A 19,511-nucleotide genomic window follows, 5' to 3' on the forward strand; every position below is an offset into this window, starting at 1 on the left:
ACAGTGCAGCACTCCCTCAGTACTGATCCTCCGACAGTGCAGCACTCCCTCAGTACTGATCCTCCGACAGTGCAGCACTCCCTCAGTACTGACCCTCCTACAGTGCAGCACTCCCTCAGTACTGATCCTCCGACAGTGCAGCACTCCCTCAGTACTGATCCTCCGACAGTGCAGCACTCCCTCAGTACTGACCCTCCTACAGTGCAGCACTCCCTCAGTACTGACCCTCCTACAGTGCAGCACTCCCTCAGTACTGACCCTCCTACAGTGCAGCACTCCCTCAGTACTGACCCTCCGTCAGTGCAGCACTCCCTCAGTACTGACCCTCCGTCAGTGCAGCACTCCCTCAGTACTGACCCTCCGACAGTGCAGCACTCCCTCAGTACTGACCCTCCGACATCGCAGCACTCCCTCAGTACTGACCCTCCGACATCACAGCACTCCCTCAGTACTGACCCTCCGACAGTGCAGCGCTCCCTCAGTACTGACCCTCCGACAGTGCAGCACTCCCTCAGTACTGACCCTCCGACAGTGCAGCACTCTCTCAGTACTGACCTTCCGACAGTGCATCACTCCCTCAGTACTGACCCTCCGACTGCGCAGCACTCCCTCAGTACTGACCCTCCGACAGTGCAGCACTCCCTCAGTACTGACCCTCTGACAGTGCGGCATTCCCTCAGTCCTGACCCTCCGACATTGCAGCACTCCCTCAGTACTGACCCTCTGACAGTGCAGCACTCCCTCAGTACTGACCCTCCGACAGTGCAGCACTCCCTCAGTACTGACCCTCCGACAGTGCAGCACTCCCTCAGTACTGACCCTCCGACAGTGCAGCACTCCCTCAGTACTGACCCTCCGACAGTGCAGCACTCCCTCAGTACTGACCCTCCGACAGTGCAGCACTCCCTCAGTACTGACCCTCCGACAGTGCAGCACTCCCTCAGTACTGACCCTCCGACAGTGCAGCACTCCCTCAGTACTGACCCTCCTACAGTGCAGCACTCCCTCAGTACTGATCCTCCGACAGTGCAGCACTCCCTCAGTACTGATCCTCCGACAGTGCAGCACACCCTCAGTACTGATCCTCCGACAGTGCAGCACTCCCTCAGTACTGACCCTCCTACAGTGCAGCACTCCCTCAGTACTGACCCTCCTACAGTGCAGCACTCCCTCAGTACTGACCCTCCGACAGTGCAGCACTCTCTCAGTACTGACCTTCCGACAGTGCAGCACTCCCTCAGTACTGACCCTCCGACTGCGCAGCACTCCCTCAGTACTGACCCTCCGACATTGCAGCACTCCCTCAGTACTGACCCTCCGACAGTGCAGCACTCCCTCAGTACTGACCCTCCGACATTGCAGCACTCCCTCAGTACTGGCCCTCCGACAGTGCGGCACTCTCTCAGTACTGACCCTCCGACAGTGCAGCACTCCCTCAGTACTGACCCTCCGACATTGCAGCACTCCCTCAGTACTGGCCCTCCGACAGTGCAGCACTCCCTCAGTACTGACCCTCCGACAGTGCAGCACTCCCTCAGTACTGACCCTCCGACAGTGCGGCACTCTCTCAGTACTGACCCTCCGATAGTGCAGCACTCCCTCAGTACTGACCCTCCGACAGTGCAGCACTCCCTCAGTACTGACCCTCTGACAGTGCAGCACTCCCTCAGTACTGCCATTGCGTCTGTCGGTCTGGATTTTGGAGCTTGGTACTCTGGTGATTGGGATTATACCTGTGACCTTCTGACTAATCAGGTGATGCCTGATGTGAGGAAGTTTGCATTGATAAATTGTGATGGGAGACACCGCACAGTCCACAGAACCCGTGATGTCTTTTACCTAGTTTCTGATCATTCATGCTTCAGACTGTGATTTATCCAGACGTGTCACCGAGTATAACCTACCTCTTCTTTTCACTCGATCTCAGGTCCTCTCTGAGAGGCTGTTCTCTCCACCTGCTTCAGCTCAACATGCTGCCAGGAAGCCAAAGAAAGCTGGCAAAACCAGGGAGAACCAGCTGTCCCCCTCGCCCATTCCTGGTCCCCGCAAGGCTCTGGAAGCTGTGACACAACTGCTGGAAGAAGCTGAAGGTATCAATTCACAATGAATAGACTTCCAGTAACAATTCAGTGTGGCTAGACTCAAGCTCCCTCTATACTGTCCCCATAAAAACAAAACAGGATAAGATACAGAGTAAAACTCCCTCTATACTGTCCTCATAAAAACAAAACAGGGTTAGATACAGAGTAAAGCTCCCTCTATACTGTCCCCATAAAAACAAAACAGGATAAGATACAGAGTAAAACTCCCTCTATACTGTCCCCATAAAAACAAAACAGGGTTAGATACAGAGTAAAACTCCCTCTATACTGTCCTCATAACAAAAAAACAGGGTTAGATACAGAGTAAAACTCCCTCTATACTGTCCCCATAAAAACAAAACAGGGTTAGATACAGAGTAAAACTCCCTCTATACTGTCCCCATAAAAACAAAACAGGGTTAGATACAGAGTAAAACTCCCTCTATACTGTCCTCATAACAAAAAAACAGGGTTAGATACAGAGTAAAACTCCCTCTATACTGTCCCCATAAAAACAAAACAGGGTTAGATACAGAGTAAAACTCCCTCTATACTGTCCCCATAAAAACAAAACAGGGTTAGATACAGAGTAAAACTCCCTCTATACTGTCCTCATAAAAAAAAACAGGGTTAGATACAGAGTAAAACTCCCTCTATACTGTCCCCATAAAAACAAAACAGGGTTAGATACAGAGTAAAACTCCCTCTATACTGTCCTCATAAAAAAAAACAGGGTTAGATACAGAGTAAAACTCCCTCTATACTGTCCCCATAAAAACAAAACAGGGTTAGATACAGAGTAAAACTCCCTCTATACTGTCCTCATAAAAAAAAAACAGGATAAGATACAGAGTAAAACTCCCTCTATACTGTCCTCATAAAAAAAAAACAGGATAAGATACAGAGTAAAACTCCCTCTATACTGTCCCCATAAAAAAAACATAATAAGATCCAGAGTAAAACTCCCTCTATACTGTCCTCATAAAAAAAACAGGATAAGATACAGAGTAAAACTCCCTCTATACTGTCCTCATAAAAAAAAAAGGATCAGATACAGAGTAAAACTCCCTCTATACTGTCCTCATAACAAAAAAACAGGATAAGATACAGAGTAAAACTCCCTCTATACTGTCCTCATGAAAAAAAAACAGGATAAGATACAGAGTAAAACTCCCTCTATACTGTCCTCATAAAAAAAAACAGGATAAGATACAGAGTCAAACTCCCTCTATACTGTCCCCATAAAAAAAACATAATAAGATCCAGAGTAAAACTCCCTCTATACTGTCCTCATAAAAAAAACAGGATAAGATACAGAGTAAAACTCCCTCTATACTGTCCTCATAAAAACAAAACAGGATAAGATACAGAGTAAAACTCCCTCTATACTGTCCCCATAAAAAAAAACAGGATAAGATACAGAGTAAAACTCCCTCTATACTGTCCTCATTAAAAAAAAACAGGATAAGATACAGAGTAAAACTCCCTCTATACTGTCCCCAAAAAAAAAACATAATAAGATCCAGAGTAAAACTCCCTCTATGCTGTCCTCATAAAAAAAAACAGGATCAGATACAGAGTAAAACTCCCTCTATACTGTCCTCATAACAAAAAAACAGGATAAGATACAGAGTAAAACTCCCTCTATACTGTCCTCATGAAAAAAAAACAGGATAAGATACAGAGTAAAACTCCCTCTATACTGTCCTCATAAAAAAAAACAGGATAAGATACAGAGTAAAACTCCCTCTATACTGTCCCCATAAAAAAAAATAATAAGATACAGAGTAAAACTCCCTCTATGCTGTCCTCATTAAAAAAAAACAGGATAAGATACAGAGTAAAACTCCCTCTATACTGTCCTCATAACAAAAAAACAGGATAAGATACAGAGTAAAACTCCCTCTATACTGTCCCCATAAAAAAAACATAATAAGATCCAGAGTAAAACTCCCTCTATGCTGTCCTCATAAAAAAAAACAGGATAAGATACAGAGTAAAACTCCCTCTATACTGTCCTCATAACAAAAAAACAGGATAAGATACAGAGTAAAACTCCCTCTATACTGTCCTCATGAAAAAAAAACAGGATAAGATACAGAGTAAAACTCCCTCTATACTGTCCTCATAAAAAAAAACAGGATAAGATACAGAGTAAAACTCCCTCTATACTGTCCCCATAAAAAAAACATAATAAGATCCAGAGTAAAACTCCCTCTATACTGTCCTCATAAAAAAAAACAGGATAAGATACAGAGTAAAACTCCCTCTATACTGTCCTCATAAAAAAAAACAGGATAAGATACAGAGTAAAACTCCCTCTATACTGTCCTCATAAAAAAAAACAGGATAAGATACAGAGTAAAACTCCCTCTATACTGTCCTCATAAAAAAAAACAGGATAAGATACAGAGTAAAACTCCCTCTATACTGTCCTCATAAAAAAAAACAGGATAAGATACAGAGTAAAACTCCCTCTATACTGTCCTCATAAAAAAAAAAACAGGATAAGATACAGAGTAAAACTCCCTCTATACTGTCCTCATAAAAAAAAACAGGATAAGATACAGAGTAAAACTCCCTCTATACTGTCCTCATAAAAAAAAACAGGATAAGATACAGAGTAAAACTCCCTCTATACTGTCCTCATAAAAAAAAAACAGGATAAGATACAGAGTAAAACTCCCTCTATACTGTCCTCATAACAAAAAAACAGGATAAGATACAGAGTAAAACTCCCTCTATACTGTCCTCATAAAAAAAAACAGGATAAGATACAGAGTAAAACTCCCTCTATACTGTCCTCATAAAAAAAAACATAATAAGATACAGAGTAAAACTCCCTCTATACTGTCCTCATAAAAACAAAACAGGATAAGATACAGAGTAAAACTCCCTCTATCCTGTCCTCATAAAAAAAAAACAGGATAAGATACAGAGTAAAACTCCCTCTATACTGTCCTCATAAAAAAAAACATAATAAGATGCAGAGTAAAACTCCCTCTATACTGTCCTCATAAAAACAAAACAGGATAAGATACAGAGTAAAACTCCCTCTATACTGTCCTCATAAAAACAAAACAGGATAAGATACAGAGTAAAACTCCCTCTATACTGTCCTCATTAAAAACAAAACAGGATAAGATACAGAGTAAAACTCCCTCTATACTGTCCTCATAAAAAAAAACATAATAAGATACAGAGTAAAACTCCCTCTATACTGTCCTCATAAAAAAAAAACAGGATAAGATACAGAGTAAAACTCCCTCTATACTGTCCTCATAAAAAAAAACAGGATAAGATAGAGTAAAACTCCCTCTATACTGTCTCCATTAAAAAAAAAACAGGATAAGATACAGAGTAAAACTCCCTCTATACTGTCCTCATAAAAAAAAACAGGATAAGATACAGAGTAAAACTCCCTCTATACTGTCCTCATAAAAAAAAACATAATAAGATCCAGAGTAAAACTCCCTCTATACTGTCCTCATAAAAAAAAACATAATAAGATACAGAGTAAAACTCCCTCTATACTGTCCTCATAAAAAAAAAAACAGGATAAGATACAGAGTAAAACTCCCTCTATACTGTCCCCATAAAAAAAAACAGGATAAGATACAGAGTAAAACTCCCTCTATACTGTCCTCATAAAAAAAAAACAGGATAAGATACAGAGTAAAACTCCCTCTATACTGTCCTCATAAAAAAAAAACAGGATAAGATACAGAGTAAAACTCCCTCTATACTGTCCTCATAAAAAAAAAACAGGATAAGATACAGAGTAAAACTCCCTCTATACTGTCCTCATAAAAAAAAAACAGGATAAGATACAGAGTAAAACTCCCTCTATACTGTCCTCATAAAAAAAAACAGGATAAGATACAGAGTAAAACTCCCTCTATACTGTCCTCATAAAAAAAAACAGGATAAGATACAGAGTAAAACTCCCTCTATACTGTCCTCATAAAAAAAAAACAGAATAAGATACAGAGTAAAACTCCCTCTATACTGTCCTCATAAAAAAAAAACAGGATAAGATACAGAGTAAAACTCCCTCTATACTGTCCTCATAAAAAAAAAACAGGATAAGATACAGAGTAAAACTCCCTCTATACTGTCCTCATAAAAAAAAACAGGGTTAGATACAGAGTAAAACTCCCTCTATACTGTCCTCATAAAAAAAAAACAGGATAAGATACAGAGTAAAACTCCCTCTATACTGTCCTCATAAAAAAAAAACAGGGTTAGATACAGAGTAAAACTCCCTCTATACTGTCCTCATAAAAAAAAAACAGGATAAGATACAGAGTAAAACTCCCTCTATACTGTCCTCAAAAAAAAACAGGGTTAGATACAGAGTAAAACTCCCTCTATACTGTCCCCATAAAAAAAAAAACAGGATAAGATACAGAGTAAAACTCCCTCTATACTGTCCTCAAAAAAAAACAGGGTTAGATACAGAGTAAAACTCCCTCTATACTGTCCCCATAAAAAAAAAAACAGGATAAGATACAGAGTAAAACTCCCTCTATACTGTCCCCATAAAAAAAAACAGGATAAGATACAGAGTAAAACTCCCTCTATACTGTCCTCATAAAAAAAAAAACAGGATAAGATACAGAGTAAAACTCCCTCTATACTGTCCTCATAAAAAAAAAAACAGGGTTAGATACAGAGTAAAACTCCCTCTATACTGTCCCCATAAAAAAAAAACAGGATAAGATACAGAGTAAAACTCCCTCTATACTGTCCTCATAAAAAAAAACAGGATAAGATACAGAGTAAAACTCCCTCTATACTGTCCTCATAAAAAAAAAAACAGGATAAGATACAGAGTAAAACTCCCTCTATACTGTCCTCAAAAAAAAACAGGGTTAGATACAGAGTAAAACTCCCTCTATACTGTCCCCATAAAAAAAAACAGGATAAGATACAGAGTAAAACTCCCTCTATACTGTCCTCATAAAAAAAAAACAGGGTTAGATACAGAGTAAAACTCCCTCTATACTGTCCTCATAAAAAAAACAGGGTTAGATACAGAGTAAAACTCCCTCTATACTGTCCCCATAAAAAAAAAAACAGGATAAGATACAGAGTAAAACTCCCTCTATACTGTCCTCAAAAAAAAACAGGGTTAGATACAGAGTAAAACTCCCTCTATACTGTCCCCATAAAAAAAAAAACAGGATAAGATACAGAGTAAAACTCCCTCTATACTGTCCTCAAAAAAAAACAGGGTTAGATACAGAGTAAAACTCCCTCTATACTGTCCTCAAAAAAAAACAGGGTTAGATACAGAGTAAAACTCCCTCTATACTGTCCCCATAAAAAAAAAAACAGGATAAGATACAGAGTAAAACTCCCTCTATACTGTCCTCATAAAAAAAAAACAGGGTTAGATACAGAGTAAAACTCCCTCTATACTGTCCTCATAAAAAAAAAACAGGATAAGATACAGAGTAAAACTCCCTCTATACTGTCCTCAAAAAAAAACAGGGTTAGATACAGAGTAAAACTCCCTCTATACTGTCCTCATAAAAAAAAAACAGGATAAGATACAGAGTAAAACTCCCTCTATACTGTCCCCATAAAAACAAAACAGGGTTAGATACAGAGTAAAACTCCCTCTATACTGTCCTCATAAAAAAAAACAGGATAAGATACAGAGTAAAACTCCCTCTATACTGTCCTCATAAAAAAAAACAGGATAAGATACAGAGTAAAACTCCCTCTATACTGTCCTCATAAAAAAAAACAGGATAAGATACAGAGTAAAACTCCCTCTATACTGTCCTCATAAAAAAAAAACAGGATAAGATACAGAGTAAAACTCCCTCTATACTGTCCTCATAAAAAAAAACAGGATAAGATACAGAGTAAAACTCCCTCTATACTGTCCTCATAAAAAAAAACAGGATAAGATACAGAGTAAAACTCCCTCTATACTGTCCTCATAAAAAAAAAACAGGATAAGATACAGAGTAAAACTCCCTCTATACTGTCCTCATAAAAAAAAACAGGATAAGATACAGAGTAAAACTCCCTCTATACTGTCCTCATAAAAAAAAAACAGGATAAGATACAGAGTAAAACTCCCTCTATACTGTCCTCATAACAAAAAAACAGGATAAGATACAGAGTAAAACTCCCTCTATACTGTCCTCATAAAAAAAACAGGATAAGATACAGAGTAAAACTCCCTCTATACTGTCCTCATAAAAAAAAACATAATAAGATACAGAGTAAAACTCCCTCTATACTGTCCTCATAAAAAAAAACATAATAAGATACAGAGTAAAACTCCCTCTATACTGTCCTCATAAAAAAAAAACAGGATAAGATACAGAGTAAAACTCCCTCTATACTGTCCTCATAAAAAAAAACAGGATAAGATACAGAGTAAAACTCCCTCTATACTGTCCTCATAAAAAAAAACAGGATAAGATACAGAGTAAAACTCCCTCTATACTGTCCTCATAAAAAAAAAGGATAAGATACAGAGTAAAACTCCCTCTATACTGTCCTCATAAAAAAAAAGGATAAGATACAGAGTAAAACTCCCTCTATACTGTCCTCATAAAAAAAAAACAGGGTTAGATACAGAGTAAAACTCCCTCTATACTGTCCTCATAAAAAAAACAGGGTTAGATACAGAGTAAAACTCCCTCTATACTGTCCCCATAAAAAAAAAACAGGATAAGATACAGAGTAAAACTCCCTCTATACTGTCCTCAAAAAAAAACAGGGTTAGATACAGAGTAAAACTCCCTCTATACTGTCCCCATAAAAAAAAAACAGGATAAGATACAGAGTAAAACTCCCTCTATACTGTCCTCAAAAAAAAACAGGGTTAGATACAGAGTAAAACTCCCTCTATACTGTCCTCAAAAAAAAACAGGGTTAGATACAGAGTAAAACTCCCTCTATACTGTCCCCATAAAAAAAAAAACAGGATAAGATACAGAGTAAAACTCCCTCTATACTGTCCTCATAAAAAAAAAACAGGGTTAGATACAGAGTAAAACTCCCTCTATACTGTCCTCATAAAAAAAAAACAGGATAAGATACAGAGTAAAACTCCCTCTATACTGTCCTCAAAAAAAAACAGGGTTAGATACAGAGTAAAACTCCCTCTATACTGTCCTCATAAAAAAAAAACAGGATAAGATACAGAGTAAAACTCCCTCTATACTGTCCCCATAAAAACAAAACAGGGTTAGATACAGAGTAAAACTCCCTCTATACTGTCCTCATAAAAAAAAACAGGATAAGATACAGAGTAAAACTCCCTCTATACTGTCCTCATAAAAAAAAAAACAGGATAAGATACAGAGTAAAACTCCCTCTATACTGTCCTCATAAAAAAAAACAGGATAAGATACAGAGTAAAACTCCCTCTATACTGTCCTCATAAAAAAAAAACAGGATAAGATACAGAGTAAAACTCCCTCTATACTGTCCTCATAAAAAAAAACAGGATAAGATACAGAGTAAAACTCCCTCTATACTGTCCTCATAAAAAAAAAACAGGATAAGATACAGAGTAAAACTCCCTCTATACTGTCCCCATAAAAACAAAACAGGGTTAGATACAGAGTAAAACTCCCTCTATACTGTCCTCATAAAAAAAAACAGGATAAGATACAGAGTAAAACTCCCTCTATACTGTCCTCATAAAAAAAAAAACAGGATAAGATACAGAGTAAAACTCCCTCTATACTGTCCTCATAAAAAAAAACAGGATAAGATACAGAGTAAAACTCCCTCTATACTGTCCTCATAAAAAAAAAACAGGATAAGATACAGAGTAAAACTCCCTCTATACTGTCCTCATAAAAAAAAACAGGATAAGATACAGAGTAAAACTCCCTCTATACTGTCCTCATAAAAAAAAACAGGATAAGATACAGAGTAAAACTCCCTCTATACTGTCCTCATAAAAAAAAACAGGATAAGATACAGAGTAAAACTCCCTCTATACTGTCCTCATAAAAAAAAACAGGATAAGATACAGAGTAAAACTCCCTCTATACTGTCCTCATAAAAAAAAAACAGGATAAGATACAGAGTAAAACTCCCTCTATACTGTCCTCATAAAAAAAAACAGGATAAGATACAGAGTAAAACTCCCTCTATACTGTCCTCATAAAAAAAAAACAGGATAAGATACAGAGTAAAACTCCCTCTATACTGTCCTCATAACAAAAAAACAGGATAAGATACAGAGTAAAACTCCCTCTATACTGTCCTCATAAAAAAAAACAGGATAAGATACAGAGTAAAACTCCCTCTATACTGTCCTCATAAAAAAAAACATAATAAGATACAGAGTAAAACTCCCTCTATACTGTCCTCATAAAAAAAAACATAATAAGATACAGAGTAAAACTCCCTCTATACTGTCCTCATAAAAAAAAAACAGGATAAGATACAGAGTAAAACTCCCTCTATACTGTCCTCATAAAAAAAAACAGGATAAGATACAGAGTAAAACTCCCTCTATACTGTCCTCATTAAAAAAAAACAGGATAAGATACAGAGTAAAACTCCCTCTATACTGTCCTCATAAAAAAAAACAGGATAAGATACAGAGTAAAACTCCCTCTATACTGTCCTCATAAAAAAAAAACAGGATAAGATACAGAGTAAAACTCCCTCTATACTGTCCTCATAAAAAAAAAACAGGGTTAGATACAGAGTAAAACTCCCTCTATACTGTCCTCATAAAAAAAAACAGGATAAGATACAGAGTAAAACTCCCTCTATACTGTCCTCATAAAAAAAAACAGGATAAGATACAGAGTAAAACTCCCTCTATACTGTCCTCATAAAAAAAAAACAGGATAAGATACAGAGTAAAACTCCCTCTATACTGTCCTCATAAAAAAAAACAGGATAAGATACAGAGTAAAACTCCCTCTATACTGTCCTCATAAAAAAAAACATAATAAGATACAGAGTAAAACTCCCTCTATACTGTCCTCATAAAAAAAAAACAGGATAAGATACAGAGTAAAACTCCCTCTATACTGTCCTCATAAAAAGAAACAGGATAAGATACAGAGTAAAACTCCCTCTATACTGTCCTCATTAAAAAAAAACAGGATAAGATACAGAGTAAAACTCCCTCTATACTGTCCTCATAAAAAAAAACAGGATAAGATACAGAGTAAAACTCCCTCTATACTGTCCTCATAAAAAAAAACAGGATAAGATACAGAGTAAAACTCCCTCTATACTGTCCTCATAAAAAAAAAACAGGACAAGATACAGAGTAAAACTCCCTCTATACTGTCCTCATAAAAAAAAACAGGATAAGATACAGAGTAAAACTCCCTCTATACTGTCCTCATAAAAAAAAACAGGATAAGATACAGAGTAAAACTCCCTCTATACTGTCCTCATAAAAAAAAACAGGATAAGATACAGAGTAAAACTCCCTCTATACTGTCCTCATAAAAACAAAACAGGGTTAGATACAGAGTAAAACTCCCTCTATACTGTCCTCATAAAAAAAAACAGGGTTAGATACAGAGTAAAACTCCCTCTATACTGTCCCCATAAAAAAAAACAGGGTTAGATACAGAGTAAAACTCCCTCTATACTGTCCTCATAAAAAAAAACAGGGTTAGATACAGAGTAAAACTCCCTCTATACTGTCCTCATAAAAAAAAACAGGGTTAGATACAGAGTAAAACTCCCTCTATACTGTCCTCATAAAAAAAAAACATGATAAGATACAGAGTAAAACTCCCTCTATACTGTCCTCATAAAAAAAAACATAATAAGATACAGAGTAAAACTCCCTCTATACTGTCCTCATAAAAAAAAAACAGGATAAGATACAGAGTAAAACTCCCTCTATACTGTCCTCATAAAAAAAAAAACAGGATAAGATACAGAGTAAAACTCCCTCTATACTGTCCTCATAAAAAAAAACAGGATAAGATACAGAGTAAAACTCCCTCTATACTGTCCTCATAAAAAAAAAACAGGATAAGATACAGAGTAAAACTCCCTCTATACTGTCCTCATAAAAAAAAAACAGGATAAGATACAGAGTAAAACTCCCTCTATACTGTCCTCATTAAAAAAAAACAGGATAAGATACAGAGTAAAACTCCCTCTATACTGTCCTCATAAAAAAAAACAGGATAAGATACAGAGTAAAACTCCCTCTATACTGTCCTCATAAAAAAAAACAGGATAAGATACAGAGTAAAACTCCCTCTATACTGTCCTCATAAAAAAAAAACAGGGTTAGATACAGAGTAAAACTCCCTCTATACTGTCCTCATAAAAAAAAACAGGATAAGATACAGAGTAAAACTCCCTCTATACTGTCCTCATAAAAAAAAACAGGATAAGATACAGAGTAAAACTCCCTCTATACTGTCCTCATAAAAAAAAAAACAGGACAAGATACAGAGTAAAACTCCCTCTATACTGTCCTCATAAAAAAAAAACAGGATAAGATACAGAGTAAAACTCCCTCTATACTGTCCTCATAAAAAAAAACAGGATAAGATACAGAGTAAAACTCCCTCTATACTGTCCTCATTAAAAAAAAACAGGATAAGATACAGAGTAAAACTCCCTCTATACTGTCCTCATAAAAAAAAAACAGGATAAGATACAGAGTAAAACTCCCTCTATACTGTCCTCATAAAAAAAAACAGGATAAGATACAGAGTAAAACTCCCTCTATACTGTCCTCATAAAAAAAAACAGGATAAGATACAGAGTAAAACTCCCTCTATACTGTCCTCATAAAAAAAAACAGGATAAGATACAGAGTAAAACTCCCTCTATACTGTCCTCATTAAAAAAAAAACAGGATAAGATACAGAGTAAAACTCCCTCTATACTGTCCTCATAAAAAAAAAACAGGATAAGATACAGAGTAAAACTCCCTCTATACTGTCCTCATAAAAAAAAACAGGATAAGATACAGAGTAAAACTCCCTCTATACTGTCCTCATAAAAAAAAACAGGATAAGATACAGAGTAAAACTCCCTCTATACTGTCCTCATAAAAAAAAACAGGATAAGATACAGAGTAAAACTCCCTCTATACTGTCCTCATAAAAAAAAACAGGATAAGATACAGAGTAAAACTCCCTCTATACTGTCCTCATAAAAAAAAACAGGATAAGATACAGAGTAAAACTCCCTCTATACTGTCCTCATAAAAAAAAAACAGGGTTAGATACAGAGTAAAACTCCCTCTATACTGTCCTCATAAAAAAAAACAGGATAAGATACAGAGTAAAACTCCCTCTATACTGTCCTCATAAAAAAAAACAGGATAAGATACAGAGTAAAACTCCCTCTATACTGTCCTCATAAAAAAAAACAGGATAAGATACAGAGTAAAACTCCCTCTATACTGTCCTCATAAAAAAAAAACAGGATAAGATACAGAGTAAAACTCCCTCTATACTGTCCTCATAAAAAAAAACAGGATAAGATACAGAGTAAAACTCCCTCTATACTGTCCTCATAAAAAAAAACAGGATAAGATACAGAGTAAAACTCCCTCTATACTGTCCTCATAAAAAAAAACAGGATAAGATACAGAGTAAAACTCCCTCTATACTGTCCTCATAAAAAAAAACAGGATAAGATACAGAGTAAAACTCCCTCTATACTGTCCTCATAAAAAAAAACAGGATAAGATACAGAGTAAAACTCCCTCTATACTGTCCTCATAAAAAAAAACAGGATAAGATACAGAGTAAAACTCCCTCTATACTGTCCTCATAAAAAAAAACAGGATAAGATACAGAGTAAAACTCCCTCTATACTGTCCTCATAAAAAAAAACAGGATAAGATACAGAGTAAAACTCCCTCTATACTGTCCTCATAAAAAAAAACAGGATAAGATACAGAGTAAAACTCCCTCTATACTGTCCTCATAAAAAAAAACAGGATAAGATACAGAGTAAAACTCCCTCTATACTGTCCTCATAAAAAAAAACATAATAAGATCCAGAGTAAAACTCCCTCTATACTGTCCTTATAAAAAAAAACAGGATAAGATACAGAGTAAAACTCCCTCTATACTGTCCTCATAAAAAAAAACAGGATAAGATACAGAGTAAAACTCCCTCTATACTGTCCTCATAAAAAAAAACAGGATAAGATACAGAGTAAAACTCCCTCTATACTGTCCTCATAAAAAAAAAACAGGGTTAGATACAGAGTAAAACTCCCTCTATACTGTCCTCATAAAAAAAAACAGGATAAGATACAGAGTAAAACTCCCTCTATACTGTCCTTATAAAAAAAAACAGGATAAGATACAGAGTAAAACTCCCTCTATACTGTCCTCATAAAAAAAAACAGGATAAGATACAGAGTAAAACTCCCTCTATACTGTCCTCATAAAAAAAAACAGGATAAGATACAGAGTAAAACTCCCTCTATACTGTCCTCATAAAAAAAAACAGGATAAGATACAGAGTAAAGCTCCCTCTATACTGTCCTCATAAAAAAAAAACAGGGTTAGATACAGAGTAAAACTCCCTCTATACTGTCCTCATAAAAAAAAACAGGATAAGATACAGAGTAAAACTCCCTCTATACTGTCCTCATAAAAAAAAACATAATAAGATACAGAGTAAAACTCCCTCTATACTGTCCTCATAAAAAAAAAACAGGATAAGATACAGAGTAAAACTCCCTCTATACTGTCCTCATAAAAAAAAACAGGATAAGATACAGAGTAAAACTCCCTCTATACTGTCCTCATTAAAAAAAAACAGGATAAGATACAGAGTAAAACTCCCTCTATACTGTCCTCATAAAAAAAAACAGGATAAGATACAGAGTAAAACTCCCTCTATACTGTCCTCATAAAAAAAACAGGATAAGATACAGAGTAAAACTCCCTCTATACTGTCCTCATAAAAAAAAACAGGATAAGATACAGAGTAAAACTCCCTCTATACTGTCCTCATTAAAAAAAAACAGGATAAGATACAGAGTAAAACTCCCTCTATACTGTCCTCATAAAAAAAAACAGGATAAGATACAGAGTAAAACTCCCTCTATACTGTCCTCATAAAAAAAAACAGGATAAGATACAGAGTAAAACTCCCTCTATACTGTCCTCATAAAAAAAAACAGGATAAGATACAGAGTAAAACTCCCTCTATACTGTCCTCATAATTAAAAACAGGATAAGATACAGAGTAAAACTCCCTCTATACTGTCCTCATAAAAAAAAACAGGATAAGATACAGAGTAAAACTCCCTCTATACTGTCCTCATAACAAAAAAACAGGATAAGATACAGAGTAAAACTCCCTCTATACTGTCCTCATAAAAAAAAAACAGGATAAGATACAGAGTAAAACTCCCTCTATACTGTCCTCATAAAAAAAAACAGGATAAGATACAGAGTAAAACTCCCTCTATACTGTCCTCATAACAAAAAAACAGGATAAGATACAGAGTAAAACTCCCTCTATACTGTCCTCATAAAAAAAAACAGGATAAGATACAGAGTAAAACTCCCTCTATACTGTCCTCATAACAAAAAAACAGGATAAGATACAGAGTAAAACTCCCTCTATACTGTCCTCATAAAAAAAAAACAGGATAAGATACAGAGTAAAACTCCCTCTATACTGTCCTCATAAAAAAAAACAGGATAAGATACAGAGTAAAACTCCCTCTATACTGTCCTCATAAAAAAAAACAGGATAAGATACAGAGTAAAACTCCCTCTATACTGTCCTCATAAAAAAAAACAGGATAAGATACAGAGTAAAACTCCCTCTATACTGTCCTCATAAAATCAAAACAGGATAAGATACAGAGTAAAACTCCCTCTATACTGTCCCCATAAAAAAAACAGGATAAGATACAGAGTAAAACTCCCTCTATACTGTCCCCATAAAAAAAAAACAGGATAAGATACAGAGTAAAACTCCCTCTATACTGTCCTCATAAAAAAAAACAGGATAAGATACAGAGTAAAACTCCCTCTATACTGTCCTCATAAAAAAAAACAGGATAAGATACAGAGTAAAACTCCCTCTATACTGTCCTCATAAAAAAAAACAGGATAAGATACAGAGTAAAACTCCCTCTATACTGTCCTCATAAAAAAAAAACAGGGTTAGATACAGAGTAAAACTCCCTCTATACTGTCCTCATAAAAAAAAAACAGGGTTAGATACAGAGTAAAACTCCCTCTATACTGTCCTCATAAAAAAAAACAGGATAAGATACAGAGTAAAACTCCCTCTATACTGTCCTCATAAAAAAAAACAGGATAAGATACAGAGTAAAACTCCCTCTATACTGTCCTCATAAAAAAAAACAGGATAAGATACAGAGTAAAACTCCCTCTATACTGTCCTCATAAAAAAAAAACAGGATAAGATACAGAGTAAAACTCCCTCTATACTGTCCTCATAAAAAAAAACAGGATAAGATACAGAGTAAAACTCCCTCTATACTGTCCTCATAAAAAAAAAACAGGATAAGATACAGAGTAAAACTCCCTCTATACTGTCTCCATCAAACACTCCCAGGTCAGGTACAGCACGGGGGTTAGACACAGAGTAAAGCTCCCATAAATTCTCCAACTATTCACGTCCGCTGTAACCTCGGAGTCCGCTATTTCATCCTGTGGCATCGCCGAGTGATTTTCCTGCTTCTCGTTTATGTTTATGGTCATTCGTAATCGGATTGAAATTTTCAAACACATTTTGCACACGAGTCCTGTCGTTGTCCGTCTGGGCCGCACACTAACGTCTCCCTCCTGCCCGGTTAGCACAGTTCAGCTGAGACCCTGTGGAGTTCTCCCAGTAACACTTTGTCCGCTCCTGTCTTTTCCCTTCAAGATAAATAGGGGCTGAGACACAGCGGAGGACTTGCTGGCTCTGTGTAGCCTGGCACAGGCCTCCAGTATCTGAATATCCGTCAGGGGTATCACTGACTGCTTTGCTTCCACAGAGTCCGATGGTAAGGAGTTTCAGGAGGACTCGTTGCTTCAGGTGCTCCGACAGCAGAGGGACTGGGTGAAACAGCAGATCAGGTATGGCATTTGGAAATTCCCCTTGTTTTCCCCCCTTCCCCCCCACTTTCCCTCCCCCATCCACTCCAGCCCCTACTCCGCACAGTCCGTCCTTCATGGCCCTCTGTGATGGAGCTGCTCACCGGGGTGCTCCAGGTGGGATGGGGATCGCTCCTGCCCCACGAGGAACCCCACTGTGGAGCCTCTCCCTGTGCTGCCTGAACTTCTCTATCCCGCTGTGCCCCAGTAGATCTCTCTGCAGTCCTCTGCTGCTTTCCCCCTGCCGTGTGTGACTGTGCTGCGTTATTTGGAACGAGGAGTCCTGATGCTTTCACTCCTGAAGCAGCTCAGTGGCTTTAGCACTTTCTCTCATCTGACTCAGAAGGTGGGGCCCAGAGACGCGGGCCCCATGATCCAGGCCGACCCTCCCCACCGCCGGTACTGAGGGAATGCCACACTGTCAGAGGATCAGTACTGAGGGAGTGCCACACTGCCGGAGGGTCAGTACTGAGGGAGTGCCACACTGTCAGAGGATCAGTACTGAGGGAGTGCCACACTGTCAGAGGGTCAGTACGGAGGGAGTGCCACCCTGTTGGATGGTCAGTACTGAGGGAGTGCCGCACTGTCGGAGGGTCAGTGCTGAAGGTGTGCTGCACTGTTGGAGGGTCAGTACTGAGTGAGTGCTGCACTGTCGGAGGCTCTGTACTGAGGGAGCGCCGCACTGTTGGAGGGTCAGTAATGAGGGAGTGCTGCACTGTCGGAGGTGCCGTCTTTCGGATGAGACATTAAACTGAGGCCCCCGTCTGCCCTCTCAGGTGGGTGTAAAAGATCCCGCGGCCACTATATGGAAGAAGAGCGGGGGGTGGGGGGAGGGGAGTTCTCCCCGGTGTCCTGGGGACAATATTTGTCCCTCAACCGACATCACTAAAAAAAACAGATGATCTGGGTCATTATCACATTGCTGTTTGTGGGATCTTGCTATGCGCTAATTGGCTGCTGCATTTCCTACATTACAACAGTGAGCACACTTGAAATACAGTCCTTCATTGTCTATGAGGGGCTTTGGAACATCCTGAGGGTGGTGAAAGGCGCTATAGAAATGCAGGTTTTTAACGCAGTTTTCTATTTTAGGGAGGCTGATCGGAGACTGACCGTCCTGGAGGGACACGAGCGATGAAGATTGAAGGCCTAGCAGAGCTTTGCAAACACATCCAAGCCCACCCATCGCGTGCTGCCCTCCTGCGTGACTGCCTGTGCTCAGGATAGATACCCCGTGGAGAGGCCCTGAACTCGTACTCTGTGCAAAGAGCCAGTTCCTGGTCAAAGTGCAACTTTAAACCCAGCAGGATTTATCTCTGCATCTGTGTCTGTCTGCAAGGACTGTTTTCAAATGAATCATTGTGTTTCTGAGTAGATTTAAGGCAGTGAGTAACTGGTGATAACTGGGTCACACACAGGGGGCACCCGTACACCCGGTCTGTACAGGGTCAGTAACTGGTGATAACTGGGTCACACACTGGGGGCACCCGTACACCCGGTCTGTACAGTGTCAGTAACTGGTGATAACTGGGTCACACACTGGGAGCACCCGTACACCCGGTCTGTACAGTGTCAGGAACTGGTGATAACTGGGTCACACACTGGGGGCACCCGTACACCGGTCTGTACAGTGTCAGTAACTGGTGATAACTGGGTCACACACTGGGAGCACCCGTACACCCGGTCAGTACAGTGTCAGTAACTGGTGATAACTGGGTCACACACAGGGGGCACCCGTACGCCCGGTCTGTACAATGTCAGTAACTGGTGATAACTGAGTCACACACTGGGAGCACCCGTACACCCGGTCTGTACAGTGTCAGTAACTGGTGATAACTGGGTCACACACAGGGAGCACCCGTACACCCGGTCTGTACAGTGTCAGTAACTGGTGATAACTGGGTCACACACAGGGAGCACCCGTACACCCGGTCTGTACAGTGTCAGTAACTGGTGATAACTGAGTCACACACTGGGAGCACCCGTACACCCAGTCTGCACAGTGTCAGTAACTGGTGATAACTGGGTCACACAGGGGGCACCCGTACACCCGGTCTGTACAGTGTCAGTAACTGGTGATAACTGGGTCACACACAGGGAGCACCCGTACACCCGGTCTGTACAGTGTCAGTAACTGGTGATAACTGGGTCACACACAGGGAGCACCCGTACGCCCGGTCTGTACAGTGTCACTAACTGGTGATAACTGGGTCACACACAGGGAGCACCCGTACACCCGGTCTGTACAGGGTCAGTAACTGGTGATAACTGGGTCACACACAGGGAGCACCCGTGCACCCGGTCTGTACAGTGTCAGTAACTGGTGATAACTGGGTCACACACAGGGGGCACCCGTACA

At 38.9% G+C, this 19,511-nt stretch overlaps 1 protein-coding gene across 1 annotated transcript in view; it reads left to right on the forward strand.

Moving 5' to 3' along the window:
* Positions 1 to 18,971, forward strand: part of proser3 (proline and serine rich 3) — a 47,003-nt gene extending 28,032 nt beyond the window's left edge. The window contains exons 10-12 of the mRNA XM_068018391.1: positions 1,928 to 2,090; positions 17,053 to 17,134; positions 18,245 to 18,971. Coding sequence (XP_067874492.1) covers positions 1,928 to 2,090; positions 17,053 to 17,134; positions 18,245 to 18,290 — 291 coding nt within the window. The 3' untranslated portion in view covers positions 18,291 to 18,971. The remainder of the gene's footprint in view (positions 1 to 1,927; positions 2,091 to 17,052; positions 17,135 to 18,244) is intronic.
* Positions 18,972 to 19,511: the final 540 nt, after the last annotated feature.

This window comes from Heterodontus francisci, chromosome 39 (assembly GCF_036365525.1).
Source record: "Heterodontus francisci isolate sHetFra1 chromosome 39, sHetFra1.hap1, whole genome shotgun sequence".
Classification (NCBI taxonomy): Eukaryota; Metazoa; Chordata; class Chondrichthyes; order Heterodontiformes; family Heterodontidae; genus Heterodontus; species Heterodontus francisci.